The 26766-nt window shown below is 39.7% G+C and overlaps 1 protein-coding gene across 5 annotated transcripts in view; it reads right to left on the minus strand.

The window, feature by feature from the left end:
* Window positions 1-26766, minus strand: part of parp8 (poly (ADP-ribose) polymerase family, member 8) — an 85507-nt gene that overhangs the window by 40937 nt on the left and 17804 nt on the right. For all 5 annotated transcript variants that reach the window (XM_071537466.1, XM_071537465.1, XM_071537464.1 and 2 more), the window contains exons 3-10: window positions 25161-25198; window positions 18254-18343; window positions 12196-12266; window positions 11940-12008; window positions 10085-10179; window positions 4657-4717; window positions 2147-2237; window positions 1885-1951 (exon numbers count right to left, since the gene is read on the minus strand). In XM_071537466.1, the coding sequence (XP_071393567.1) occupies window positions 1885-1951; window positions 2147-2237; window positions 4657-4717; window positions 10085-10179; window positions 11940-12008; window positions 12196-12266; window positions 18254-18343; window positions 25161-25198 (582 nt within the window). The remainder of the gene's footprint in view (window positions 1-1884; window positions 1952-2146; window positions 2238-4656; window positions 4718-10084; window positions 10180-11939; window positions 12009-12195; window positions 12267-18253; window positions 18344-25160; window positions 25199-26766) is intronic.

Raw genomic sequence — 26766 nt, forward strand, 5'->3', positions numbered from 1 at the left:
AAGAAAGAATAAGGCAGATTCACTCATTCAAGGTTTGTGCAGGGATGAGATGAGCTATATCACCAAAATGACAAAATCAGAATGCCATGTTATTCACTAACCATGCACAGTGAGTGGAAAGCTGCCTAATTGTGCTGGTCCAAAAATAAAGCATCTTTGCAACTGTCAAGGTCATGCATGTATAAATTATATGTAAATGTCATTATTTTGCCCACATAATATTACTTATAGGTGAGGCCATGCAAATGAAGATTGCACCCAATTCACTAACATTTCGCGACACCAACCCCCTTTCCCCTTTGAAAGGTGGCATAATGACTTCTGCTGGAAGACACAGCATTTGCTTGCTTGCTCTTTTCAAGGGCTTGTTTCCACCACAACTCAATTTGCATAAATTTATTAGTGAATAAGATGAAAAATCTACACTCTTAGCTCATGCAACTTAGGCACAAAGGAGTGCATAAATTGCTCTCATAATGCAATCTTAGTGAATCAGGACCAGAGATTCCATCTTTCATACACTCAGTAGCCAGTTTATTAGGTACACCATCCTATTCACCAAAATGCAACACTACAGTGAGTCAAGTGGCTGTGGCCATGAGATGTCAACTGACCATAAGAAAGGGCAGAATAAGGGACCAAAGAAACTTTGAGCATGGTGTGATCAACAGTGCCCAGCACCATTTCCAGTGACTCAGATACAACAGATAGAGGCCATCTGACGAAGCGCATCATCTAAGTGTTACCTGACTGACTGACTGACTGACTGACTGCCTGCCTGCCCTGAATTTGCCTTGTGATGCCCTCGGCTGCGCTGTGGGAAAAAGGAAAAAAAAAATTGCAACTTTGCAATGGTTGTATGCAAAACAGTGTCTCAAAACACAAACTGTTGGCCCTCATCACAAATGGTTGTAGCAGCAGACCACCTAGTAGATGGGTGTACCTAATAAACTGGCTACTGACAGTACCTTACTGAAAAAAAGACGTGAAGAACACTGAAATCTGAAAGGCAAGATGATTTATTTATGATTTAAGTTTATCTCATTTGGACGAGTTACTAAGTCTGTGATGAAACAGGCAAAAAGGCAAAAAAAAAAAAAATCATAAAAGACTAGGCTATATAAGCATTCTTATCACGACAGTTGTTATAATTGTGCCTGAACTTTAGAATGGGAGATTTAGATCAAATTGAGACCACTTTCTTTAGAGTTTTGAGGAGTAAACAAACTTTTAATGAACATACTGGACATTTTTGTTATTGAGCTTACTACGATTATTTGTCGTCAGTTTTTCTCTAAGTTGGACTTGCCTTGATTTCTTTCGTAAGTTAGATATGTATAGTGACAGTTGCCAAATTGGGACTTGTATATAAGGAGCCATTTTATTAATGCAGGATTTTAGATTTTGGTGAAATTTTCAGTGCCCAGTGTATCTGCATTCTAATGCTTTCCATCACCCTGTGATATCATGAGTGTAGAATTGGTGGATTAGATGCTTTTGTTTTCGAGCCTATACCTTTTGATTATGACAATTTTAGATTTTGGTCCATCGGTATATGAAAGGGATTTGGACTTCATGCATCTGTTTTAGGTTATGGAAAGCCTACTCCATGCCAGTGCTAAGCCATTTGAACGACTTACTGGGTGAACGATTTAGTAAGTAATTCGAATGATTTAATTACTAGTCTGGATGAGTTAAGTCATCCAAACGATTTTGTAACTCGCCCAAACAACTTAGTAACTTGTCCAAATTACTTCTTAACTCAAATGAGATAAACTTTTGCCCGCAAAAGGTTTTTTTTTCACCTTGCCTTTCAGGGCTTCCACAGAAAAGCGATCAAGATGCACATTTATGATTAAACCTTAAAATTGTATTTCCCCTCACTTTTTCAGCTGATGTCCCAGCCCAAACCTGTCTTTTGTTGACACCTGGAAAACATCAACCGTTGGGACTGAATAACACCACACATACACACACACACACACACACACAGACACACACACACACACACAGAGTTATGCATGTTGTAGGTTGCACATGATGAAATGCCCAATGCAAGCATACAGAGAAAAAAACACCCATTAACTGATTTAATCTTTCGTAACTAGGAGCCACAATTAAAGATTTAATCATGTTTGTGTCTTACCTGTTCCATTCAGGTACTGGGTTAGCGAGCAGTGAAGCCGCACGATAACAGGCTCTCGCCTAATCACATCCCATGCCAGCGCAATTTCTTCCTAATGTCAAGGTTGAGAACAACATAAAGGTGGACATAAGATAAAGAACATGTAGATGATGTAGCAAAGTGCAGTTCTAGACGTACTCTCTGGGTAGTTACTAGAATGGTACCCAGGAGTGGAAGGATGCAATCTTGTGGAGTGGAGTCTCCACTGGGGTCTTACACTACGTTGCCTGCATGAAATGGTGCAACACCCAATCCAAAGGTCAGGCTTAAACCAGCTGCCCCCTCTTCCCTAGACCACCCACCCATACCTGTCTCCTGTAGGTACGGAAGACTGGATTTGTCCTAGTCTGATTAGGTACTACATTAGATAAATGGAGAGTTCAGGAGCCGCCAATCTCGGAACCCATCGTCTATTGGTCTGACGACGATTAGACTCTGGGGGCGACGGCCAATATTTCGGGGTTTCCGGTGTAGCCAGCGGACATCCGGGCCAAGACTTCCTCTTCCATGCGCCGGTCATTGTTTACAGTCCGATTAGCAACTTGAGACACGAGAATGGAGTTGGAGTTGAGAGACGACGTCTCATATGCAGATATCTGTTTATAGACATTAGCCGAAATGTTGTCTGGACCTAAAACACCTACAAAAACTATCAATGTTTGTGTATTGTGTGGAGAAACGTTCCGACTCTCGCGTCTCAAGTTGCTAATCGGACTGTAAACAATGACCGGCGTACGGAAGAGGAAGTCTTGGCCTGGATGTCCGCTGGCTACACCGGAAACCCCGAAATATTGGCTGTCGCCCCCAGAGTCTAATCGTCGTCAGACCAATAGACGATGGGATTGAGGAGCCGCCAACATTAACTGCCCTGGAAATCTGCTGTCAGCATCAGTATTCATGTCTTCCCCTAGCAAATCACTATTAACTAGAAAGTGTGCTCTGTAGAGCACAGACCTCTGCCATGTCTGACAACTACCTTTTGGTGATAGGCCACGCCCACCACCACGCCCCCGTTTGGCCAATCGACATGAAAAGTTAATCAATTGTTCCTTGGCCCATAAACAACCTTCATACCAAGTTTTGTGCAAATCCGTGCTCAACTTTTTGAGATATCCTGCTAACGGACGGACGAACGGACGGACAAACACACAGACGCAGGCGAAAACATTACTTGGCTGAGGTAACAATTGCAAACAAGAAAAATTACTTTACTTAGTCTCTGACACCATATGAAATATTACCTTGATGATGTACTTTGTATGTAAGTATGATTTTCAGACTAATGTTCGACATGCAAGTAAGACTCAATGAATATTGTGCTGACTACAGGTCCCGAGAGTGCCCAATTTTGTTGGTTGAGCATTCATGGCTTCCTCTTAATAGGAGTCATTCCTATGTTCCCAGGGTCCTATGTTTCCAGGGTACCCAGATTTATATGGCACATAATGGGAACATGACAAAGGGTCCTATGTTCCCAGGGTCCTATGTTCCCCAGTTCCACATATGTGCTCTCCCAGGGTCCTATGTTCCCAGGGTCCTATGTTCCCAAGGTCCTATGTTCCCCAGCTCTATATAGCACATAATGGGAACCTGAAAAAGATGTTCCCCAGCTCTGTATTCACTTAATATGGTTAGTTAGGGTTAGGGTTAGGGTTAAACATAGGATCCTGGGAACATAGGACCATTTGTCATGTTCCCATTATGTGCCATATAAATCTGGGGAACATAGGACCCTGGGAACATAGGACCCTGGGAACGTAAGACCCTGGAAACATAGATACGCTCCCCTCTTAATATAGGTGGATTAAAACTGAAAATGGTAGGTTTTGTAAGATGACATTGTGTTTGAATTCAGAAAAAGTAATCACCACATTGGGTGAAAATGAATGAGTAAAATAATATGTTAGAATCACGGCAACACTGATAACGGAATTTCTCTGCTATTTGCTTTCAAAGTAAATTTAGTGGTTGGGGCATCTGACCAATTGAGGGAAGGGAGAGGGGAGCTAAGTGCATCTGTCTTTCTGTTTCCTTTCAGACTTACCTGTTGTGGCTTTAATATCACTTTAAGCAATTGTTTAGCAAGGTATGTCAATTAAAGATAAAAAGCAATTGTGATGCAATTGTGTCGGAGGATATTCTAAAAATGTCAGTTTAAATTAATGGGGTTTTCAAGGTGTAATACCAATAAAACAAGGCCATGAAACCAATTGAAATGTTCAGTATCTTCATCACATACTCTGATCATTATCATAAAATTGTATTCCGACATTAATACAAATTTAATGCAAATAATTTGACAGTGCAAGCAAGATCATTCACATGGAATTTCAAAAAATGCTGAAAGGTATATTATGATATTAATATATATTTGCCCTGAAACAAATTAACACCAAGCTCATAATCAGATCAGCCAATTCTCTCATCCACTTCCTTGAGTATTAAAAACCAACAAAGAGTGCCATACTCACATCTAGGAAACTGACATCAATGTGCAGATCAATGTCCACATCATCGATTGCACCATATTCCCTGTAGAATGACAGAAATATGATCAACATTAAACTTCCCACCCTAAAATCAGATTTCTTGAAGTGCTGCTGGGTGATAATGACTCAGAATATGCAATACAAGCTTAACAATAATCGCCATTCACATCCATTTTTTTTTTTTAAATAATTGCATGATTGTACAGTGTTGAGAGTGGAGAAGAGGCAAAATAGCTCTTATCAATCTGCCTTCAAAATAAAAGTATAAAGTCTTTCACTGTCACTTTTGCAAAAAAGAATAAAGTAATGTTGATGTAAAGATGGTGCAAGCAAAACTTTTTTTTATTATATTTTTATTCACTATAAATTCTCCCTTAAATATATTTACTTGAGTACTGCAACACTTGTTTGTCAATATGGGTTTTATTTTGACATTTTGACCGGAAGTTGATATTTTTATTGTGGCTGGCTGGACAGTGGTAGGAAAACCGACATGAAAATGCTGAAATGTTACAGTTTATTAAAAAGAACATTCTGCTCATTTTCTATTCTATTATAAAAATTATTATTAATATTTTATTTTATTCCATTGAGGTTTGTTGCCCAGTTTTCAGTGCATATTTTGGTCAAACTAACTGCAACCCCACTTGTAATTCTTTCATAACAGGCAAATAATATGCGGCATAAAGTACTATTATTTGAATAGTACTGGGATCAGTACTGGGATCGGCTGATGTACTTGTTTGTTGAACACTATCCTTTGACTCTTTGACATTACAACAAATCTCCCACTCCTTTTATACACACATTCTTCTGCCAGTGTAAATGGACAGTGAGCCAAAGAGTCAAATATTTAAATGTTTACTGATGACAACATTTTCCTATGTGTCACCCTAAACCAAAAATGTTCCAGTGAGCACTGACAAGTCCACTTTTGTATCACTGCCTTTAGTGATCTACCAGCCATTTTCCATCCTAAGGGATCTCAGCATCATGAGTCAGGCCTTTAATATTTGAACACATCTGCCCACATGGACACCCTCCACCCCCAGACAATGCCTGGTTCTCCAGTCATGAGTCACACAGCAGCCCTCTGAGATCCAATTGTCATTTAGAACTGAACAAGAGAGCTGGGGAAAGGCTCTGCACACCATAGTACAGTGAGTAGGCATGGGACGATATGAAAATTTCATGTCACGATTATCCTGGCCAAAATAATTGCGATTCACGATATTATCCCGATAATCATCAAAATATGTTTAAAACTCTTAAAATGGCACTAAAACATACTGGAATCACTTTACCTTACATTTTGTTAAGAAACAAATATTTTGATTGCATCATAGGACACATATCTTTTTTTTTGTGAACATCCTTTTTAGTGAAAAACAAACAAGGACAGATTCAGACTCTCGCCAACACCCAGCAGGTAATCACAATGAGACAAAAAAATCCATTAATAAAAAGAATCTACCTATCAACCTGATATCCAAGCATTCACATGGTTCAATTAGTTATGTGTTGTAAATGTGGCAAATGGCAATTCAAAATAAATCAGGAAATCAACAGGACTGTACGTTAGTGAGCTAGACAGCTTTTTCAAGTCACTCGTGAGGATATTCACGCTCATGTGAGCATATTCACGATTATCCCGATAATGGAAATTCACCAAGATAAAATTATCTTGAGTGTTTTTATCGCGATAAAAGATAAAATGTTATATTCTCCCATCCCTAAGAGTGAGTTTGAAGTATAGTTGTATTAATCTGTTATACTGCTCTATGTATGTATATGCCATACTGTGCATACAGATACCATGCCTATCAACACACAGTGTATATAAACATCGAACAAAAAGTTTGGAAATTTGTGTTTGGTAGATTATTTCTCTGTTGTAACAATGCTTCTTGGCAATACATTTTATACCGTTGGAAAGCCTGTTTATTTCCCTTTTAAATGGTGCCCCATTTGTAAGGAACATGTATTTGTGGGATGAGCAGCACAGCTGAGTATGTGGGTTGCGCTCATGAAAAATTTGCCAAATCTTCTCTGCCAATGCCAAACAGCTTATTCTGCTGTTGCTATCGACTCTTGTTTTGAGCTTCCAGTACCCCCAGGTGCTGACAATCAGATACCTGATTGGCACCTGATTGGCAGCACCTGTGAGCATGGGCCCTGCTACAGTGGTCAATTGGTGTCTGCTCCAAGAATCGGCATGCCACATTTGTCTGATCTCGATAAGGCCTGTGCGATAGGGCAACTTCAAGCTGGTGTTCCACAAAAGCAAGTTGCGGCATTATTTGGAGTGAGCCATAGTACCATCTCCAAACTGAAGGCCAAGTTCCATGAAACGGGGGATGTCAGAGACAGACCGCGAAGTGGGCGTCCCAAGAAGACGACACCCCAAGAAGACCGGTTCCTCACCCTTTCAGCACTTAGGAACCGTAGGCTGTCTTCTACAGATTTGCAGTCAAGGTTTGCAGGACGATATGGCACACGGCTCTCGGCCCAGACGATCCGGAACAGACTGCACGCAGCCAATCTCTGGGCTCATGGGGCTGCCAGGAGGCCTGCCATGACTGCCCTTCACCGTCAGGCCCGTTTGCGCTGGTGTCGGCAACACCTGCACTGGAACCTGAACATGTGGAGGAACGTTATGTTCAGCGATGAGTCCAGATTCTGCCTACGGAAGTTGGATCGTAGGGTCAAAGTGTGGAGAAGACGGGGAGAACGCTATGCTGATTGCTGCACCGATAGAGTAACACCTTTTGGTGGAGGCGGTGTGATGGTGTGGGGCGGCATCTCCATCACTGGAAAAACGAGGCTTGTCATCATCGGAGGCAATCTCAATGCAGAGAGATATCGAGATGAGATTCCGCAACCAGTGGCAATCCCATATCTCCACAGTCTGGGACCGAACTCCATCCTCCAAGATGACAACGCTCGCCCCCACAGAGCGGGGTTTATCAGAGACTACCTCCAGAATTTGGGAGTAGAGAGAATGGAATGGCCTGCCAACAGTCCTGACCTCAACCCAATTGAACACTTATGGGATCAGCTTGGGTGTGCTGTTCGTGCTAGAGTGACCGACACAACCATATCGGCTGACTTGCGACAAATCCTGGTTGAGGAGTGGAATGCCATCCCACAGCAGTGTGTGACCAGGCTGGTGACCAGCATGAGGAGGAGGTGCCAGGCTGTTGTGGCTGTGTATGGTTCTTCCACACGCTACTGAGGCTCCTGACTGTTTGTTAAATGAATAAATTGTAAAATTGCCAATATGTCTTGTTTCTTCCTTGTTACTGATAGACTTCAATCATCCAATCCACCAAACAACACCAAACAAGAGTCAATAGCAACAGCAGAATAAGCTGTTTGGCATTGGCAGAGAAGATTTGGCTAATTTTACATGAGCGCAACCCACATACTCAGCTGTGCTGCTCATCCCACAAACGCATGTTCCTTACAAATGAGGCACCTTTTAAAAGGGAAATAAACAGGCTTTCCAACGGTATAAAATGTATTGCCAAGAAGCATTGTTACAACAGAGAAATAATCTACCAAACACAAATTTCCGAACTTTTTGTTCGATGTTTATGTGCACATGTTGGGAAGCTGCTGCAGATACAACCAGAGACCCATGGTCCAGTTTCCATATGCAATCATCCTGGTAGCCTCTGGAAGCCTATAAGAACTGGCCTATCCATCTCCTGCAGCAGCTACACAGCAGGGGAGATGCAGTAGGGTTAGTGGGATATCTAGCAGCTACCATTGCTGGGGTGGCAACCACATAGCATGTCCAGCATGTCATAAGGACAAGGACAAGGACGGCAGACACGTTTGAATTCAGCTGTTAAGTTGAGAAGATTATGAAGGTGAAAAGAGGACGGGAAACAGCTAAACATATGGTGAGAAAGAGGACCACACTAAAAAGCAACAATTTTTAACTTCTACATCCTAGCCTAAAGGTAGATGTTTTGTTCATATAATATAAGATATTCAATAAATGAGAAGTTTACCAGGGCCATAACAACCTGGTGAAACCTGTAAACATCTGCCAAGATGCTTTATCACTTTTTTTTTTTTCAGAAAGAGTTGTAATAAGATGTGTTGTCTAAGGCAGCGGTTCTCAACGTGGGGTCCGGGGACCACCAGGGGTCCTTGAGGGCGTTCCAGGGGGTCCCCAGCAAATTGATGAATTATTAAACTTCACCATTATTTCATTTACAAGAAGTTAACACAGTTAGAGAATGACTGTGTTGATCATAGTTTCACTGTTATCTCTCTAACTACAATAGTCATGGAATTCTGGACAAAATCATAGGCTATCTAACAATAAAAATATTCTCAGATTTGGGTCTGAGAGACAAAATCTCATCAAATGGGGGTCCATGGCTCTAACGTGTGCAAAATTAGGGTCCTTGATATGAAAAAGGTTGAGAATCACTGGTCTAAGGTAAGAATGTGGCTTGGTTCATCTGGGACATTTTTGACCCAAACTTAAATTTTGAACATCATGTTAAGAAATTGGTACAGTCATGCTTTTTTCAATTAAGGAACATTGCCAAAATCAGTACTTTTCTCTCTTTTCAAAACACTGAACAGGTTATTAATGCCTTTGTGACATCACTTTTAGACTATTGCAACACACTGTTTACCTGCCTGAATCAGTCTGCCTTGGGACGGCTCCAACTAGTTCAAAACTCTGCAGCAAGATTGTTGACCAAAACTAAGCGTGCGTCACACATTACACCTGTCTTAGCCTCTTTACACTGGCTTCCAATAGAGTTCAGAATAGAGAAGAATTACATATAAGGCCTGTATGACCAGGCATCTGAGTACATCATTGAGTTGCTTCATCCATACCAGACCACAAGGTCCTTTAGGTCTTCAAACCAAGGTCTCTTGGCTGTTCCAACATGCAGACTGAAGTCAAAGGGTGATAAAGCATTTGCAGCAATGGCACCTAGACTGTGGAACAGTTTGCCTCCCATTTTAAGATTGTCTGAATCCGTTACTACGTCTCAAGACACATTTTTATGGTTTGACTTTTAACTGATTGTACTTTTGTCTTTCTGTCTGTTTTTATTTTCTCTGTAAAGCACTTTGTAAACTCTGTTTTTTGAAAAGTTATTATAGTTTAAATCCTTTGACCAGTTGGGAAAACCTGTGTGAGGTAAGTTAATGGGTGTCACTGGTCACCACTCATCAACTGCCCAGTAATCATGTACCCTTCAGCAAGGCACTCCGTTCAACAGACAACAGTTAGAAGCCTGAATTAGGTATCTCCCAGGTATGTCAGTCTATATGTGCAGTGTAACAATGCAAGTATGTTCAGCAAACCTCTTCTGAGTAAATACAGCTCAAGAGGAGAAGTAAGAGATGGAGAGGCATGTCATACAGGCCTTACCTGAGAGATACTGCATGAGGTCCGTACAAATCCCTCACGGCCTGAAGATCTGCCTCCAACTGGGGATGCTTGTGGAGCTCGCCATCAAAGTTCACCTACGATAGAGACAAAAAGGTCAGCTGACATACTGACCTACACCAGGAGAGCATACAATGAAAAGCATCAGTACTTTGGGACAGTGAAGTAAAATTGGCCATGTTTGCTGCTACTCATGGAATTTATAATTAGGATCAAAATATGAATAGGCTGCAGTTACGCCTTGGCAGAGCATCTCAAAGCAAAATGTCACAGACTTGAAGCAATTATTGCTGGGGTGTTGTTAGGGTGATGGGACCACATACTAACTTAACTTGCAACTTACAATTTTAATTTGCTTTAAATTAATTTGATCCAATACTTATGCTCACCTGAAATTGGGGAGGACAGAATTCAAGGTTTTATATGCAGTAAAAGTAACCAATTTCACTTCACTGTGCCATTACTTATGATTTTCACTGCATATCTGAATATACAGTGAAATATTGACAAGCATGTTTTGTATAGGGATTTGTGTTCATATTAGTTGTGCTATTTGATCAGTTGCTCCTGAATTCTTTCTAACAGTCAACTAGGTACAATAAATCTCAGAACAAAATTAAAACATTACTGGTGCTAAGTCACACTGTGTGACTTTAATAAGTGCAAAATTAACTTATGTCTTAATGAATTTGTAGTAATAACTCAATGGGAATAGCAATACAGGAACACGAGAAGTCAGCAGCAGGGACATTCATTCCCATGATATAACTGTCTTTCCAGTGGTGAGCCATAGTTTTTTCCCATGGAGACCTCATGAAAATATTAAATATACGTAATGCTTGATGAGCTTACTGAGTATTTTGGAAAATTCTGCAATGAAATCAAGAGTTTGCGCTCAGTACAGGTGTCACTTTGCATTTTTTAGCTTGGTAGTAGATCAATCCCACACTTAACATCAGATCTTACTGGCAAAATGACTCTCCGAAAGTAGAACGAACAATGAATTTGCATGATGACTCCATGAAAGGACATGGTGTAATGATAATTGCCACAAGCCAACAAATCATAGAGTTGGCTCCAGTATCAGCTATTACCAGTCATTCAGCACAGAAAATTGTGCAGTGATCAATCTAGGGATGCAGAAATATTTGTTACATCTATTGTGACTTTCAATCTTGGACTCCTTCGGTTGCTCTTATCCAGGAATTAGAATAAGCTTATTCCATTGCACCTAGATAAGAGCATCAGCGAAATGGCTAAAATGTAAAATACCTCAAGCCCCTATGTGTAGAATTTGTATCTGATTATATCATCCTCCAATTCATTTTGATACCATAAAAGTTTGTCAGTAGAAAAATGAGACCATCGCGGATAAAATTGGTTTAGTCTATGTGTTGAACAGCGTGAAGCTAATCAGTATGGCAGATAGTGGTAACATGGGAGAAAGGGACTCTGACTGCTGGACCCTCTGCAACAAAACAAAATAAAAAACCTATAACAGAAGAGATTTTTTTGTTAGGACCAGTGTGGTTTATATCTGCGGTTAAGTGTAATAGCATAGTTTATTTATGTAGTCAGCTATGTAACGTAAACCTAGCAAATTAGCTTCACTTGTCAGTACATAGCCGGCTGCCGATAGAGAGTTGGGGTACAGAAGGGAAAGAAACCATAGAGACTTAAATCAGTGGGCAGACAATGGGGTTCCTCCTGTCCAATGTGTGTGTGGATTGTAATCACGTCGTTTCCGCATTTGCTTACCTGTATCACTAATCTATTATAAATACAGATTATGCCATGAATGCCAGTATGCTGTTGGAGTAGAGGGACTGTTTCTTACCTGACCTCCATAGTAGAACTCCTCAGAGTCATTGTCTCCCTCAGAATCTTCCTCTATGGCATAATGGCACTGAATAAATACAACAAGAGTTAGTGCAGATCCAACTGAACCAAGATCAGTTTCAACTCCCAATATCTTTATAACAGAAGTACATTACACAACATATCAGCACAATAGAAATTTTGTGGATTTATCATTAGATACTGACACGAGTCACCATGCATTCTTTCAACATAATGGTCATAATCCATCCTACCTGATTTTTGTCTATCTGAAGTTTGGATCTGATGGACTGGCAGCTAGTGGCATCATTATTTAGCTTTATCTCTGTTGAAAACCAATAATGAGGAGGCAAGTCAATTCAAAAACAGCAAGACTCACAGTTTCATGACATTATTATTATTCCCTTGCTTGTTACTTTTCAGGAAGAGATGTTGGGTAAGGAAATGTTGAAGTGAGACAAAAGAACATTCGCTGACATTAGGAGACACACACTTAAATGACAGTGTATTAATGGCATTGTTTATGGAAAAATCACCAAGCCTTAGACGATATGCATGCTCTAAATTCTCAATCTTCCACAAAGCTCAGCTGCTATGGAGTTTGTGCACAGAGGCACGTTAATTAACAACACAATCCTTTGGCAAATATTGTGATCTGTTACAGTGAAATACACAATAATTAATTATCTGCGCCATTTACTCAATTATATCATAAGACCAAAACATTATGTTTGAGTTCTCAATGACATGTTTTCATTTCAAATAAAACAGACGGTATGTGTAGGTCTTCTCCTGTGCACCTGTCACCAAAAAAAAATATATCCACCTGTGCAAACGTACTATTGTTTAAAATCGCAATTTTGGCCCAAAATTCAATTGCATATTTCCCAGAACTAGCTACAAAGTCATCAGGGACATTAAAAAAATGTCATATACATTTTTTTTTTATCAAACAGGTTTGATATTAACATTTCAAACATCCATTGACTCCTGTAGTATGAAATCATCATCAACAAAAATCGCATGCACACACGTGCGAGCGCATACACATACGGCTCTAGCGTGAGTGCACGGGGGGGGGGGGGGTGGACTGATTCTTGGTAATTTTGTGGCGAAAGGCATGTGGCAAAAGGCACATGGCACAACTGCGGTGCAGTTGAAAGTAGGGTTAGATAAGGAAGAATTCATTATCAGTATGTGTAGGGGCTGCTGTCAGTCAAATTTTGCAGGCCAAAAGCCACTGAAACCACCCATATGCTCCAAAACCAAATGGGTAGGAAACCGTACACCTGACAAGTCGGGGAGGGCACAGCCTCAGTAAACATATATATATATGTAAAGTTGGACTAGCCCTTGCTTGTAGATTGCAGTGCCGTTGGAGACGTGATGTCTTCTCCTGGCCTGCAGGACTGCAAGACTGGTTTGAATTACCAGTAGCTGTAGGTATAGCTTCCACTGCCTTAGTGCACTCACAAGATATTTTTAAAAAAGGACACAAAACTTATTCTATAGTCCGCGCCATCTTCACAGCTGAACAGTGAAACAAACTCTAGTGTGTGTCCTGCCTTGCTTAGCAACAAAAGTAGTAGTGATCTGGGTGTGAAAGGGTATAAGCCAGCAAATTAACTCTATAATGAATATATCATATTTATCATGTTATTTTGATAACGCAATGCAACTTAATATATTTAGTGTTGCCGCAGTTAGCTGATGTAGGCATAGGCTACTGTTTAAGTTGCCAGACCATTTCATAATGACAAAGGATACAGTCGGTGTGTAGAAAATTAAACCAGTGTAAGCTTGTACACCATATCCAACCGGTTAAACCGGAAACCAGCCCAGCCCTAATATACCGCACCTTAAATTAAAATATGGCTGCAAGCAATGATTCTGTGGTGCCAACTTTCATAGCAATCGAGCAAACCACCATTAAGTAATAGCCATTTTTTAATACTTTGTATTTGCTTAACGCAATTGGCTGGATATTAAAAATGTTGCTGTATGGTCAAATTTACATGTTACAAATGGAGGTACACACACAATAGCTCAAATTATCTTTGAGTTATAAGCCATTATGTAATAGGCAATGAGATAGAGATATTTCCTGGCTGTTAGGTTTGATTACGCTACATATAGACTCATCAAGCACTTAATTAGGAACACCTGCACACCTGCTTATTCATGCAGTTATCCGTTCAGCCAATCATGTGGCAGCAGCGTAATGCATAAGATCATGCAGATACAGGTCAGCAGCTTCAGTTCATGTTCACATCAAACATCAGAATGGGGAAAAAATGTGATCTCAGTGACTTTGACCGTGGCATGGTTGTTGGTGCCAGACGGGCTGGTTTGAGTATTTCTGAAACTGCTGATCTCACTGCTGAGAGTTCACACAGAACGGTGCGAAAAACAAAAAACATCCAGTGAGCGGCAGTTCTGCGGACGGAAACGGTGTGTTGATGAGAGAGGTCAGAGGAGAATGGGCAGACTGGTTGGAGCTGACAGAATAAAGGCTACAGTAACTCAGATAACCTCTTTACAACTGTGGTGAGCAGAAAAGCATCTCAGAATGCAACACGTCCAACCTTGAGGCGGATGTCACTTTGGTAGCCGGTTGACACTGAACTGAAAGCTGATACCTACCCACTATTAGTATGGTGTTCCTAATAAAGTGCTCGGTTCATGTAATTTATACATATATCTATGATTAAGTATACTTGGCCTCAGTTAGATATTTTGACTATCCTACTATAAAATGAGGAAAACTCTGTCCTTCTGTCTGTCTGTCTGCATCCATTTTGCTCCTCAATGGGTCGGCTAATCAATCTGAAACTGCACATGGGCATTGAGCATTGGCATAGGCAGGGACTGACGAAGCTGATTTTTCCATTTTCCCAAATTTACGCTGTTTATGAGCATTTTTGGCAAGTCTGCGCGGAGTTGTGGCGCGCGCATCCCCGGGTATGGACTAGTTAGTAATAATAATAATAAACTGTAGTGGTTCAGTACTATGTGCTTGAACCACTAATTAGCTTGGAATTAGCTCTGGTCCTAGGAGAAGTCCTAGTAGATGAACCCCGTCATTAAGTGTTAAATGACCTTAATTTTGTCTCTGGTCCTAGCTGTCCAATGTAGGAAATAGTTCATTATTAGACGAAGAGCCGAACATGAGTTGGTGGCGAACTGCAGGGACAGTTTGTCAGAGACTGGCTGGTGGATAACCCCTTCCCGTAGGCAGAGGGTGCGGCTGCCTCTACAGTCCCCACTCTGGGCCTCAGGGCACACACTGACAGTTCTATGTTGGATGACAATCACTCACACCACAACCACCATGTGTATGTAGTTAAAATGAAAAACGCATCTCATTTTTTTTCCTGCTTGTGGAATTTATAGTCAAATTGACCAACATATCATCCACAGAAATGGTTGATAAGTTTTTAAATAGGATCTCTACGTGCGAGCATCGCTTGGGTAAGGCCACGAAAATAAAACAGAACACAACTGCGCCTTTGTGGCATGTGCTTTGGACATGGCTTGAGCGGACGGGCAACACAAGCACAAATCCCGGTAATACTGGACATGAAAGTTGCGGTGTGCTGCTTGATTGTTACAGACACACAGACCCCCTACTGCACCTCTCCACCTACTTAGAGGCCACTTCCAAAATGCCACTTCGCCAGGGCAAAGCCCCACCACACACCATGCACTATCATGAAAACAGAGTCCACATGCTCAGGCCTCATATCTTAAAACATTTGTGAGGTTTGTTCTCTCATTTTATCTGTATTTATGTTCTTTGATGCTCTGTAAAAACCTTTGTGACAAACCTATTGCAGTTGCCAGCTTAGCAGATGGAATATTGTTAACAGACTTTCTCCAGCTGCACACAACCTGGCCTTGTTTGAACTTTACCATCACTAGAACAGATATTCTTGGGCTGTGAATAGTACTTGTGGTGCTACTGTGAGAGGAGAGGCAGTTCATCACTACAGTATGTACATACAACCGTGGTATTACACAACAATCCGCCCAGAAGCTTTTTAAAATAAAAACTAGAGCCAGGCCCACTGACAGTGCTGAATGTATGGATTTGATGGTGAGCACTAGTTTTGAAAATTTGTACAATAAAAGCTTAGAATATATGACTGTCCCTGTCAATAAACAAATGCCCAGGCCCTTAATGTCCCTCTTCTGATTAAACATGGTTTAAATCACCGGCCACATGTCGCAGCCACTTGTTAACAAGCTAGCCACAATGGCGGCAAGCTAACGCTTAGCTAGTCAGTAGCAACAAAAAAAAAAATCTTGGAAAAAATCTTGTATATATACACATATGAAAAAACATAAATGGCTAGCAGGTAAAAGAAAATCATAAGGAAATGTATTTTTTCTATCTTAAAAGACAAAAGCTAATAGCTAGCCCAGACAACATAATAGTTGGGAGGAATTGTTGGATGTCCCTATAGACCTTTTTTGTGTTTGTAAACAGCGATGACGTATTTTGTGGGCGGAGCCGAACTGGTGGCAGAAAGTGAGAGTTAGCAGTATCAGGTGTCAATTTACAACATAGGAATATGGGTCATCCGGACGCCTTCTCCAATATTTTAATGGTTTGCCAGCAGAAGACAGGTTGTCTTACGCTAATAAGCTAACCTTTAGCAATGGGGTGAGGTTTCCTGACCCGTAGCCTACTCACTGTCGGATCAATGGGTCAAGGATCCAACTAAATGGCCAAAGTTACAGTGGCCGGACATCTTCATATACCTTGTGGAAACACCCAGCGTCTATACGAAAGAAAACTCAAGGCATACAAATCTCTTGACCCATACAATTTTGTACTTTGCGGTCATGTCCAGGACCTTGAATACCGAGATTTATCGAATGGTTTCTGTGTGTTACGGACCGACGTACTGCCTAGCCAGCGGCAAGGACATAAAACACAGCTATACAAGACGTGGGCTATTATAAACAAGTCAAACAACTATATACTGACGGCAGATCAGTCTCATATTTCCGATTCTGTGCCGGTCAAATTTAAGACAACGTTAAAAACTCCGCTGTAGACTGTTAAAATATACATAATAATAGTCCATACATCCATACTGATCTCCGTTCCAGCGCATCCTGTCTCCTCTCTCCGCCGTTGTCCTCTCCAGATTTTACTTTTCAAGCTTCAGTTTATCACATGCATGATATTGGTCAGCCTGCTTACTGAGAAACGAGCTACCTCCCGATCTCAGCGGAGTCATTTTTTTCAACACAAGATGGCACTATGACTCTTTAAATCTCCATTACATTGGGCTGGGCTTTTGATGTAAATAGATGACATTAGGTGTGTTGTTATATAGATCTGTTGCACCAGTTTTTCCCTTATTCCGGGGATCTCGCCCGTTTCCCTCTACTTGTTTCCTCTGTTTTTCTGCCACCACACTGCGCGCGCAACTGCAGTGACGTAACTGTGACGTCCGCTCCAAATTGGTCTATACCATGGTATAGAGTTATTAGTATGATGAAAGCATGAAAACACTGAAACAGAGGTCCCTGCAATACTTTTGCTTTAAACTACTTCATACAATTTTGCCCACAAGAAAAACGTTCTTTGTCTGGGGTATTAACCAAAGTTCAACATGCACATTCTGTGATGAGGAAATGAAAATATGTGAGCATTTATTTTGGTTTTGCCCAAGGGTGGCTCTGTTTTGGAAATATGTGCAAAAGTGGATTAGAAAATATGAAAAAGAATTTCATTTAAGCTTATTACAGGTACTGGTGATTTGGAATGCAGCCCTAGTTCCTTAGGAAATGTCATTACATGACTGGGGATTTTTTTTATTTTTAGAGCTGCATTTTGAAGAGCCTAAGTTAAATAGCTTCCTTTATTTTGTATGTCATTTTAGTAAAATAGAGGCCATCTCAGTCCAACAGCAGAAAATGCCTCATACAAAAAGATGGCTAAAAGTGAGATGAAAGGCAGTTCATTACTACAGTGTGTACGTACAACCTTGGTTTTACACAATTTTTAAAATAAAAACTCAATGTCATTTCTGATGAGCCCGGCCACTAACTGTTAAATGACCTTAGTTTTCACAGTCAGAACAATTTTGAGATACATTGCATTTATTTGACATTCCTTTCTGATGGAAAGCAGAAAAGGTCAATCCCAATGGATATGTTACCATAACTGCTATCAGTATGTATAGCAAATATATATAGAAAAAGCACAAACTTTTTCAGCCACAAAATATTGATAAACCCAACCCCTCTACAATACAGCATCCCAAGGATGACCAACATTTGAGTGCACAAGCTTACCTGTTGCAATTTGATGAAAAATGACAGGAATCGGATCTGTTGTGATTAAAACTTCATCATCATTTTCAGAGTTTGACACATACGTGTTGTCTGCAATGAAAACAGGCAAAAGGAAATAGTTTTGAAAGAGAATAATAGTGACTCACTGTAACTAAGCAAGGCATTGCGTAACAACAATTTAACTTGATTTTACACTTACATACATGCTATCACGTCCATCTCATATATATAATAATCCAGCATCAATTATTTTTATTTTTATTATTTAAATAAATATATATTTGTGTGGAAAAATTAATTACATGGATATACAAAGATTTTCTCTTTACTTAAATAATTTATTTCTGTTTATACTTTTTACTTATTTTGCTCACAAATTACAGCTGTAATCAATTTACTGTATAAGTGCTAATTTTGTCAATGAAAATCATGACGATGAATTTGCGTTGATGTATTACCATGTATTACCAAAGTACTGATCCTTGAAAATAAAACAAAGTATTACAAAATCTATTTACAGCTCTCCATGACACAAATTCTGAAACAAAAAACCACAATGGAAAAAAATAACGAGACTAAAATGACGAAAGACCCCTTAGACGTAAATATCACGATAAAGGAAATGAATAATGTACAATGTACATGTTAAAATTCAAACTGTATACTGATGATGACCCATCCAATTAAAATATGTTTAACTCCCCATTGGACGATTCCCGTTACATTGAGTTGTCCTCACTTTGAGAAAAGTGAAACACAGCGGAAAATTGTCAATGTAGCATCAAATCCTCCTGGCAAAGATTCAGCCACATCAGTGGGGAAAAAAGAAGAAATTATATCTGGATGCACGGTTGTCAGTTAAATTACCTAATTCCACTAACGTTACTTAAATTCCACAAGGTAATAACGTTACCTACCATTAAAGTTTTGTAGAACAGCAGAAGATAAGTTATTAAGTTACTAACACAGGCAAGTTTGAAGCAAATTGTGGAATGTTAAATTTCACTTTTCGTTTTCACACCGGGAGACTGTTGGATTGAGTATACTGCATCTCTTAGCCAAAGACGCCCTCTAGAGGCCATCTGACAAAGCATTAATGACAGGCTGACTCACTCACTGCCTGAGTCATTTTAATGACAACATATTTATATTTGATTTCATGGAGAAACTAAAGGTAATCTCACATCTGACTAAATTGTGACTAAAAAGTATGTGACTAAAAATTGACTAAAATGCTTTGAGTTCCTGGTGACCACATTTTAACTCAAATTATCACATAAGAAAGGACTACATTTTGACTAAAATGAAAGGAAATTTTCATTGAAAGACTAAGACTGAACCTAAAACTTGTTTTCATCTACTAAATATTAACTAAAACTAATGCTTTATGTGATGACTAAAATCTGACAAAAATAAAATTAAAAAATCTGTGAATGATGCAAAAGCTCCAGCTCAACCATTTTATTCCCCTAAATCAGTTCATACAAATTATCCACAGTCTTATGCAAGATGTGTGCTCCTGTTCCTGATCTAAATTGTTACCTTTTTTATTGTACATATTTTAGTATTTTTCTTTTTCTGTACAGTTTTTGTATGCTTTATTGTGTAACCCCTGCTACTGCTTTTTGAGTTGTTGGTACACTGGTCTTGATAAAGGTTGTTTTTCAAAGTATCCAGCACACAACTTTTTTATTATAAAACTATAATGTACACATACAGGACAAATTGAAATCAGTTTTGATTAATGTGTTCACAGCACAATGCAGAACTGGTTGTAGGATAATCAAATTTAATAGAACTTTAGTGCAATGTTACCTTTAGTCTTATATTAGCCTCTGCTCATGACCTATCTGTCTCAGTTTTGGAACTCCCTCTCCCATAAATAAACCATTTATTAACATTAACAAAGCATGCCCAAAACTGTACTTATCACACCTCCCTTTAAAATATCTTCATCCTTCATTAATGGTTTCCTGCTCATTAATAGACTTGGTTCTTAACTCTTAATTAATCCATTTCACATTACCTATTGTAAAGTGACAGTTCTTTATGCCTTACCATGGCTTATACAAGGCCGTATGAAACGTTACTTAAGGGTTCCCTGACAATGATGCATCCATGGACTTCCAAGTATAATACTAATGGCTTACTATAGTCAATAAGACATGAATTAAAAAAAGGGACAGCTCTTTATGCTTCACAAAGGGTTACTTCAGGAAATCACACAAAAAAGTCTTTACAAATCAAGGATGAGAGTCACGCAGGTATGATAACCATAAGATATATATATATATGTATATTCTATGAGAGATGCAATTGAGTTTAACTAAAAGAGGAGAAAGTAACTCCAGAGGCCTGTATCACGAAGCAGGTTCAACAAAGTCAGGGTATTTTTGCCTTACTCGGCTTCACTAAACCTAACATTGGCAATCCTGGATAACCGGTCTCACGTAGCTGGTTATCAACTGGCTCTGTCATTACAAAACATAACCACGAAAAATAAAAGTTGTTTCTGCTTCCAAAGCTAGAGAGGATTACTGGAGGAACTGCCCTGTCATTAGGACACAGTGGGCATATGTTTCATTGATAATAGTTTGTGGACACACTGAGGCTGTAAAAAGATTTTCTATTCATAAAGTCATCCTCATGTTCTTCGGGGCTGCGGTAATGGAATATGAAATAGCCTACACTGAACCAAACACTGTCAGGAATCCAATTAAATAAAGTCAGCGCAATTAATATATGCAACAGTAACTTTAATCCATTAATAATATGGTCAATTAAGTAGCCTACCTGCGATAGCTCTGATATAATAAGTTATCATGGAAAACAACGTGATTCTACTGGTCTGTAAACACGTCGCCCTGCGAACAGCACTTCTTACTGTCTTAATTAAAAAATAGCCTAACAGTTTTCAGTTTTTTTTCAGGAAGGACAGGGGAAAAGAAAATTACAGAAAAACATATGGGTTCACTCACAATGTGCATCTAAAAGTGGGAGTATTTGTTGTATTTGTTGTGTTCTTTCATCTTTCTATCTCATTTGATTTGAACTGCACTAGTTTACTTTTAAGTCTTTTATCTTTTGTATCTCTTGTCTGTACTTTTGCACTTTTTAAATTATAAATCTTTTACCTTTACTGTATTTTTATCACCCTGTGAAGCACTTTGAATTGCTCCAGTGTATGAAATGTGCTATACAAATAAAGCTGCCTTGCCTTGCCTTGCCTTTTTTATTGCGATTTTCATTTGTATTTTTGTCCATATCGGGATCCTGTAGGAATGATGACTCCCTGTTTCCAGAGAGCTGATTGGTCAGAAGGCGGGCCTTTCATATGTTTTGATCCCTAAACTTAACCTGCTCCGAAGCAGGTTAGCCGTGCAGCATAGGTTACCATGGTGATCTACCCTGGTTAAAAGTGAACCACCTTCGTGAGACCGAAAAGCCGGGTTTAAACCCAAAGTTAGCTCGCTAACCCACTAATCTCACTTCGTGATACGGACCTCAGGTCAAGATTACGAGTATGTGATCAACAACAAATACAAAACATTCCATCCACTTCAAACTACAGTAATGGAGAAAAGTCACCGGGAGTCTTCGGCGCACTGCCTCCCAGAAAACAGTGTCCATCTCCAGCACTGAGGGCCAGGTAGGTCTCACTGGGAGGCAGTGCATTGAAGAGTCCATGGGGAGGACTGACCGGTTTGCAGTGACTTTTCTAAGTACTCAAAGCACATATTGGGGGGGGGGGGGGGACTCAAGTCATCCACCACCTGGGTGATGCACGGCAGCCAGTTTCCGCCAGAACGCTCACCACACATCAGCTATCTCAGTGGAGAGTAGAGGACTGAAAGAGCCAATTAGGTAAAGAGGGATGATTAGGTGGCCATGATGGAAGGAAGGACTGTTTGGGAATGTTGCCATGGCACCGGGGTTACTCCCCTACTCTTGCGATGAGTGCCGATGGGATCTTTATTGACCACAGAGTCAGGACCTCGGTTTAACGTGTCATCCGAAGGACGGTGCTCACTCACAGGACAGAGTCCCTGTCTCTGCCCTGGGGCATTGGGGATATTATTCATGAGACCAGAGGGAAGATCACCTCCTACTGGTCCTCCAACACCACTTCCAGCACCAGGTGGTCTCCCATCCAAGGACTAACCACAGCCAGACCTGCTTACCTTCCCAGACAAGCTAGCAATGTGATGCAGGAGCTACGGTGCTGGCATTGTTATCTGATCTTATTACATTACTGTGTAGGCTGAAGTGTGGGATGTTCTCTCTTGTATTTTGAAAGCCTAGCGTTAGCCAAGATAAGAAGGATCTCTTTTGTTGTCATATTGTGAATGTTGACACTAAAGGAAGCAGATGGAGAGAAATGTTGTGGATCACACTCATTGTAATCCGACCAGAAGTTACTTTCTCTAGTTTGACTGAATTGCATCTCTCAATGAATATTTTGATTGCATATATTCATTTGATATTGTCATGAAATGTTAAATGTCTTCATTAAATATTTATTACAATACCTGTGTGACTCTTGAAATGGGTTATTTAAGAGTTAGCAAACATGAAATAATGTTACTAATCAGCAGGAAACCATTAATGAAAGTCTTTTAAAGGGAGTTGTGTTGCGATTTCAGACCCTATAACCGATCCTGAAACTAACGTGTGCTATATGGAGTTTTCCTTCCTTTCCTTATAATGATATAAACCAATATCCACACATGCAGGTCAGCTGTGTTGCTGTTTTCACCTCTTTTCTAAAGCTTGCTGTCAACACCCGGACCGACTCGAAGCTCCTCCCGGCCCATTCAGTAGCTTTTAATTTTTTTTAAACTAGCTTGTCTCCTCCCTCGCTGTTTAAAAGCAGCGCTCACCCGGTGGAATCGATGAAGTGAGCGATCGTGTTAAGCTTGTAAACTTGCTATCTACGTCTTCACTTGACACTGTGGGACAATGTAACCTTCACACATCTCCGTAGGTAGCTTAGTTTAGCTTAGCTATTAGCCTAGGTTAGGTTTGTCCTTAGGGGCCTCCGTTTTGCTGTCATGTTTGCTAACTCTTAAATAACCCATTTCATGTTATGAACCCGCCAGACCCCTCAGGTCTTCAGGTGCTGGTCGGCTTACTGTTCCAGGGTCAGAACAAAGCAGAGAAGCAGCTTTTAGTTTTTACGCTCCTCATGCCTGGAACAAACTTCCATAACATCTGCGGTCTGCCTCCACTTTACAATCTTTTAAATCAGGGCTTAAAACGTTTCTGTTCGCCAGGGCTTTTTAAGAAATCTAGGGCAACACTCATCTGCACTGTAATATGTATTTATTTATATCTTTTTTATTTATATTATAATGCACTTTTCTAATCCTTGCACTGTCTTTTCTTTTGTCCTTCTATTTTACTTGATTTGAACTGCACTAGTTTACTTTTTAAGTCTTTTATCGTGTGGATCTCTTGTCTGTACTTTTGCACTTTTTAATTGTAAATTTTTTACCTTTACTGTATTTTTTATTACTCTGTAAAGCACTTTGAATTGCCTCAGTGTATGAAATGTGCTATACAAAAAAGCTGCCTTGCCTTGCTTAGTCCAGTTTTGCTGTGTTTTATTTACAAATGTGTTCATAAGCCCTGAAAGTGCAACTTTTCCATAGGAAATAATGAAGAAACAGCCATGTGGAGTTGCTTACTTAACCAACCAAGCAATGATTTCTATCGACCTTTCTGTCGAGCATGTGTTATGTTTATATTGAGTATAAGTTCTGTCGCGATAGATATCGTTATTGTTTTATCACCCAGCCCTAATACACATATAATGAGCTCTCTGACCTCAATGCCAGCCGGTGTAAAAGGTAGAGAGGCTATGACAAATAGGCTACAGTACAATTATCTGCCAGTCTTGCTCATTACTTATTCATAACTGCGAGTCCTAGGCTATAGGAGGCACTCTAGTTGGCATCCTTCCCCTTTGTCTTGTGAGCATCATGAGAGGGCATGCTCCTCTCTGTACCTCAAACTACTTCTACTAACTCTTGTTTGCAGTCCTTATCATTTCACGGGAAAAATACTAAATATAATATATCAATACATACCATAAAAAATGTAATATTGATACACAAAAATGTCGCAGTGCCTGGGGTTGGCAGTAAACCGCCAAACTGTTACTTTTTCACCGCAGTAAGAAAATTTCAATTCCATCAAAGCCCTAATTTCAACACAAGGACATTATGAGCAGAATGAATGAATGAATGAGAGTTGAGAAAAAATGGATTACAGCATACATACTAAGAAGTGAATAGTAATGAAAAAAGGCTTATTGAGACACTTCAGATGAATCATTTTGTATCACTGACTGCAAACCCTTCCCATAAATACTAGGGTTTTCCTAAAAATGTTATGTTGCTGAATCTTCCATGATGTTATAGATGCACTCTAATGTAAAAGAATGGACATACAGCAGCTTATGAGAAATTGTCTTTTAGGATTAATAATCAGGTAGATAGATATAGTCTGAAATGGAACAGATACTTTAGTCATATTAAAGGCCCTTGAAACCTCTCACAATCAGGTAACAGCCCTTTAATTTGCAATTTATTTGTATTCCCTAACACATTGAATATGCTTCACATTGCTATGGCCCTGAACCCCTATGCTGCCATTACAATCCCCCCCCACCCCCTTTTTTTTTGTTTTTTTTTAAACGTAATTATTTATTTTGTACTCTATTATTTTGATGTATTTTTTTGTATATATATCTATATTTTTTTTTAAATGTATGATTTAAGTTCATATCTCTGTTTCTACAATTGCCCATTGTTTAAGGTTGTTATGTCTGTTTAAAACCCAAATAAAGTGTTGATCATAAAAAAAAAATGGACATAAAGCAAGGTTGCAATGTGTTAGTCCTTACCTGGATAGTCATCGGAGACATGCACAGAATAAGAAACCCTAGAGAAAAAAAAATAAGAGAAAGAAGGATATTATTACAACATGTCACAGAAGTGTCAAGGCCAGGGTAGCATGTTAAATCCAAATTTTACTCCGCCTCAGTCAGGTTGCCAGCTCATTATCACTCCCCTTGCTACTGTGTACAAGCCTCAATGAGATCATAGTTACAGCAGCTTTGTACATGTGCTGTTTGACTCAGCACCGGGCCCACCATCATTTACAGGCTGCCATGATTCAGTGCAGCGCTACATGGATCAGATCAGTAGACAGACTGCTGGAAAAGCGGATTTCTCACCTCCCGCTTCCAAACATTCTCTCAGATGGTGACTATGGTATATAGCTGGTGATGAGTTTTTCATTTTCTTAACACTCTCTGGAAGGTACATTAGCTCTAACTGGGCTCTCCAGAATAGCTATGCACATTTTTACATTCATGTGCGAACAGCCAGGGGTGAAGGATATCTCTGGAGGACACACTGGGGCCACTGAAGGTTTCACTAAAGGTTTGTGCTGGCAAGAGAGTGCTATATCACCAAAATGACAAAATCAGAAAGCCACACTATTCACTAACTGTACATAATGAGTAGAAAGCATGCCTAATAGCACTGGCCAAAAAATAAAGCCTGTTTACGCCTGTCATGATCATGCATACAGTACTGCATACATACAGTAAAACACAAGACGTGATGCACAGATCGCAAACTTTTGACGACCTTCACAGTGCCAGACCCCTCAGTAGCATTTTTTTTTTTTTTATACCTTTATTTAACCAGATAAGTCAATTGAGAACCAATTCTCATTTACAATGACGACCTGGCCAAGAGGCAGAAATAGAAGGCAAGTCGGTGCAAGACATTAACACATAAATACAGCAAGTACATAACATTAGTCCAATTTAAGACATCACAATATATACAGTTAGGGCTGGGCAATATATCAATATTATATCGATATCGTGATATGAGACTAGATATCGTCTTAGATTTTGGATATCGTAATATCGTGATATGGCATAAGTGTTGTCTTTTCCTGGTTTTAAAGGCTGCATTACAGTAAAGTGATGTCATTTTCTGAACTTACCAGACTGTTCTAGCTTTTCTATTATTTGCCTTTACCCACTTAGTCATTATATCCACATTACTGATGATTATTTATCAAAAATCTCATTGTGTAAATATTTCGTGAAAGCACCAATAGTCATCCCTACAATATTGTCGCAATATCGATATCGAGGTATTTGGTCAAAAATATTGTGATATTTGATTTGGTCCATATCACCCAGCCCTACTTACAACTGAACATTTAGCCCACTTTGTAGAAAATACAGAGATATATATCGTGTATCGCCATTCAGCCTAAAAATACCGAGATATGATTTTTGGTCCATATCGCCCAGCCCTATATACAGTATATACAACAACAAAAATCTATGTACTATGGACCAGAAGAAGCAAATTCAAAAGCAGGTGCATTGATCAGAAACTTGTAATGAGTTATTAAAGGAGGGTAACGGAATGAAGGTGTGGAGTTTTAGCATCTTTTGCAACGTATTCCAGTCACTAGGAGTC

This window comes from Centroberyx affinis, unplaced genomic scaffold, assembly GCF_046629955.1.
Source record: "Centroberyx affinis isolate AG114_WGS23_722 - 3 ecotype Tasmania unplaced genomic scaffold, CSIRO-AGI_Caff_v1 ptg003054l_1, whole genome shotgun sequence".
In the NCBI taxonomy this organism is placed as follows: domain Eukaryota; kingdom Metazoa; phylum Chordata; class Actinopteri; order Beryciformes; family Berycidae; genus Centroberyx; species Centroberyx affinis.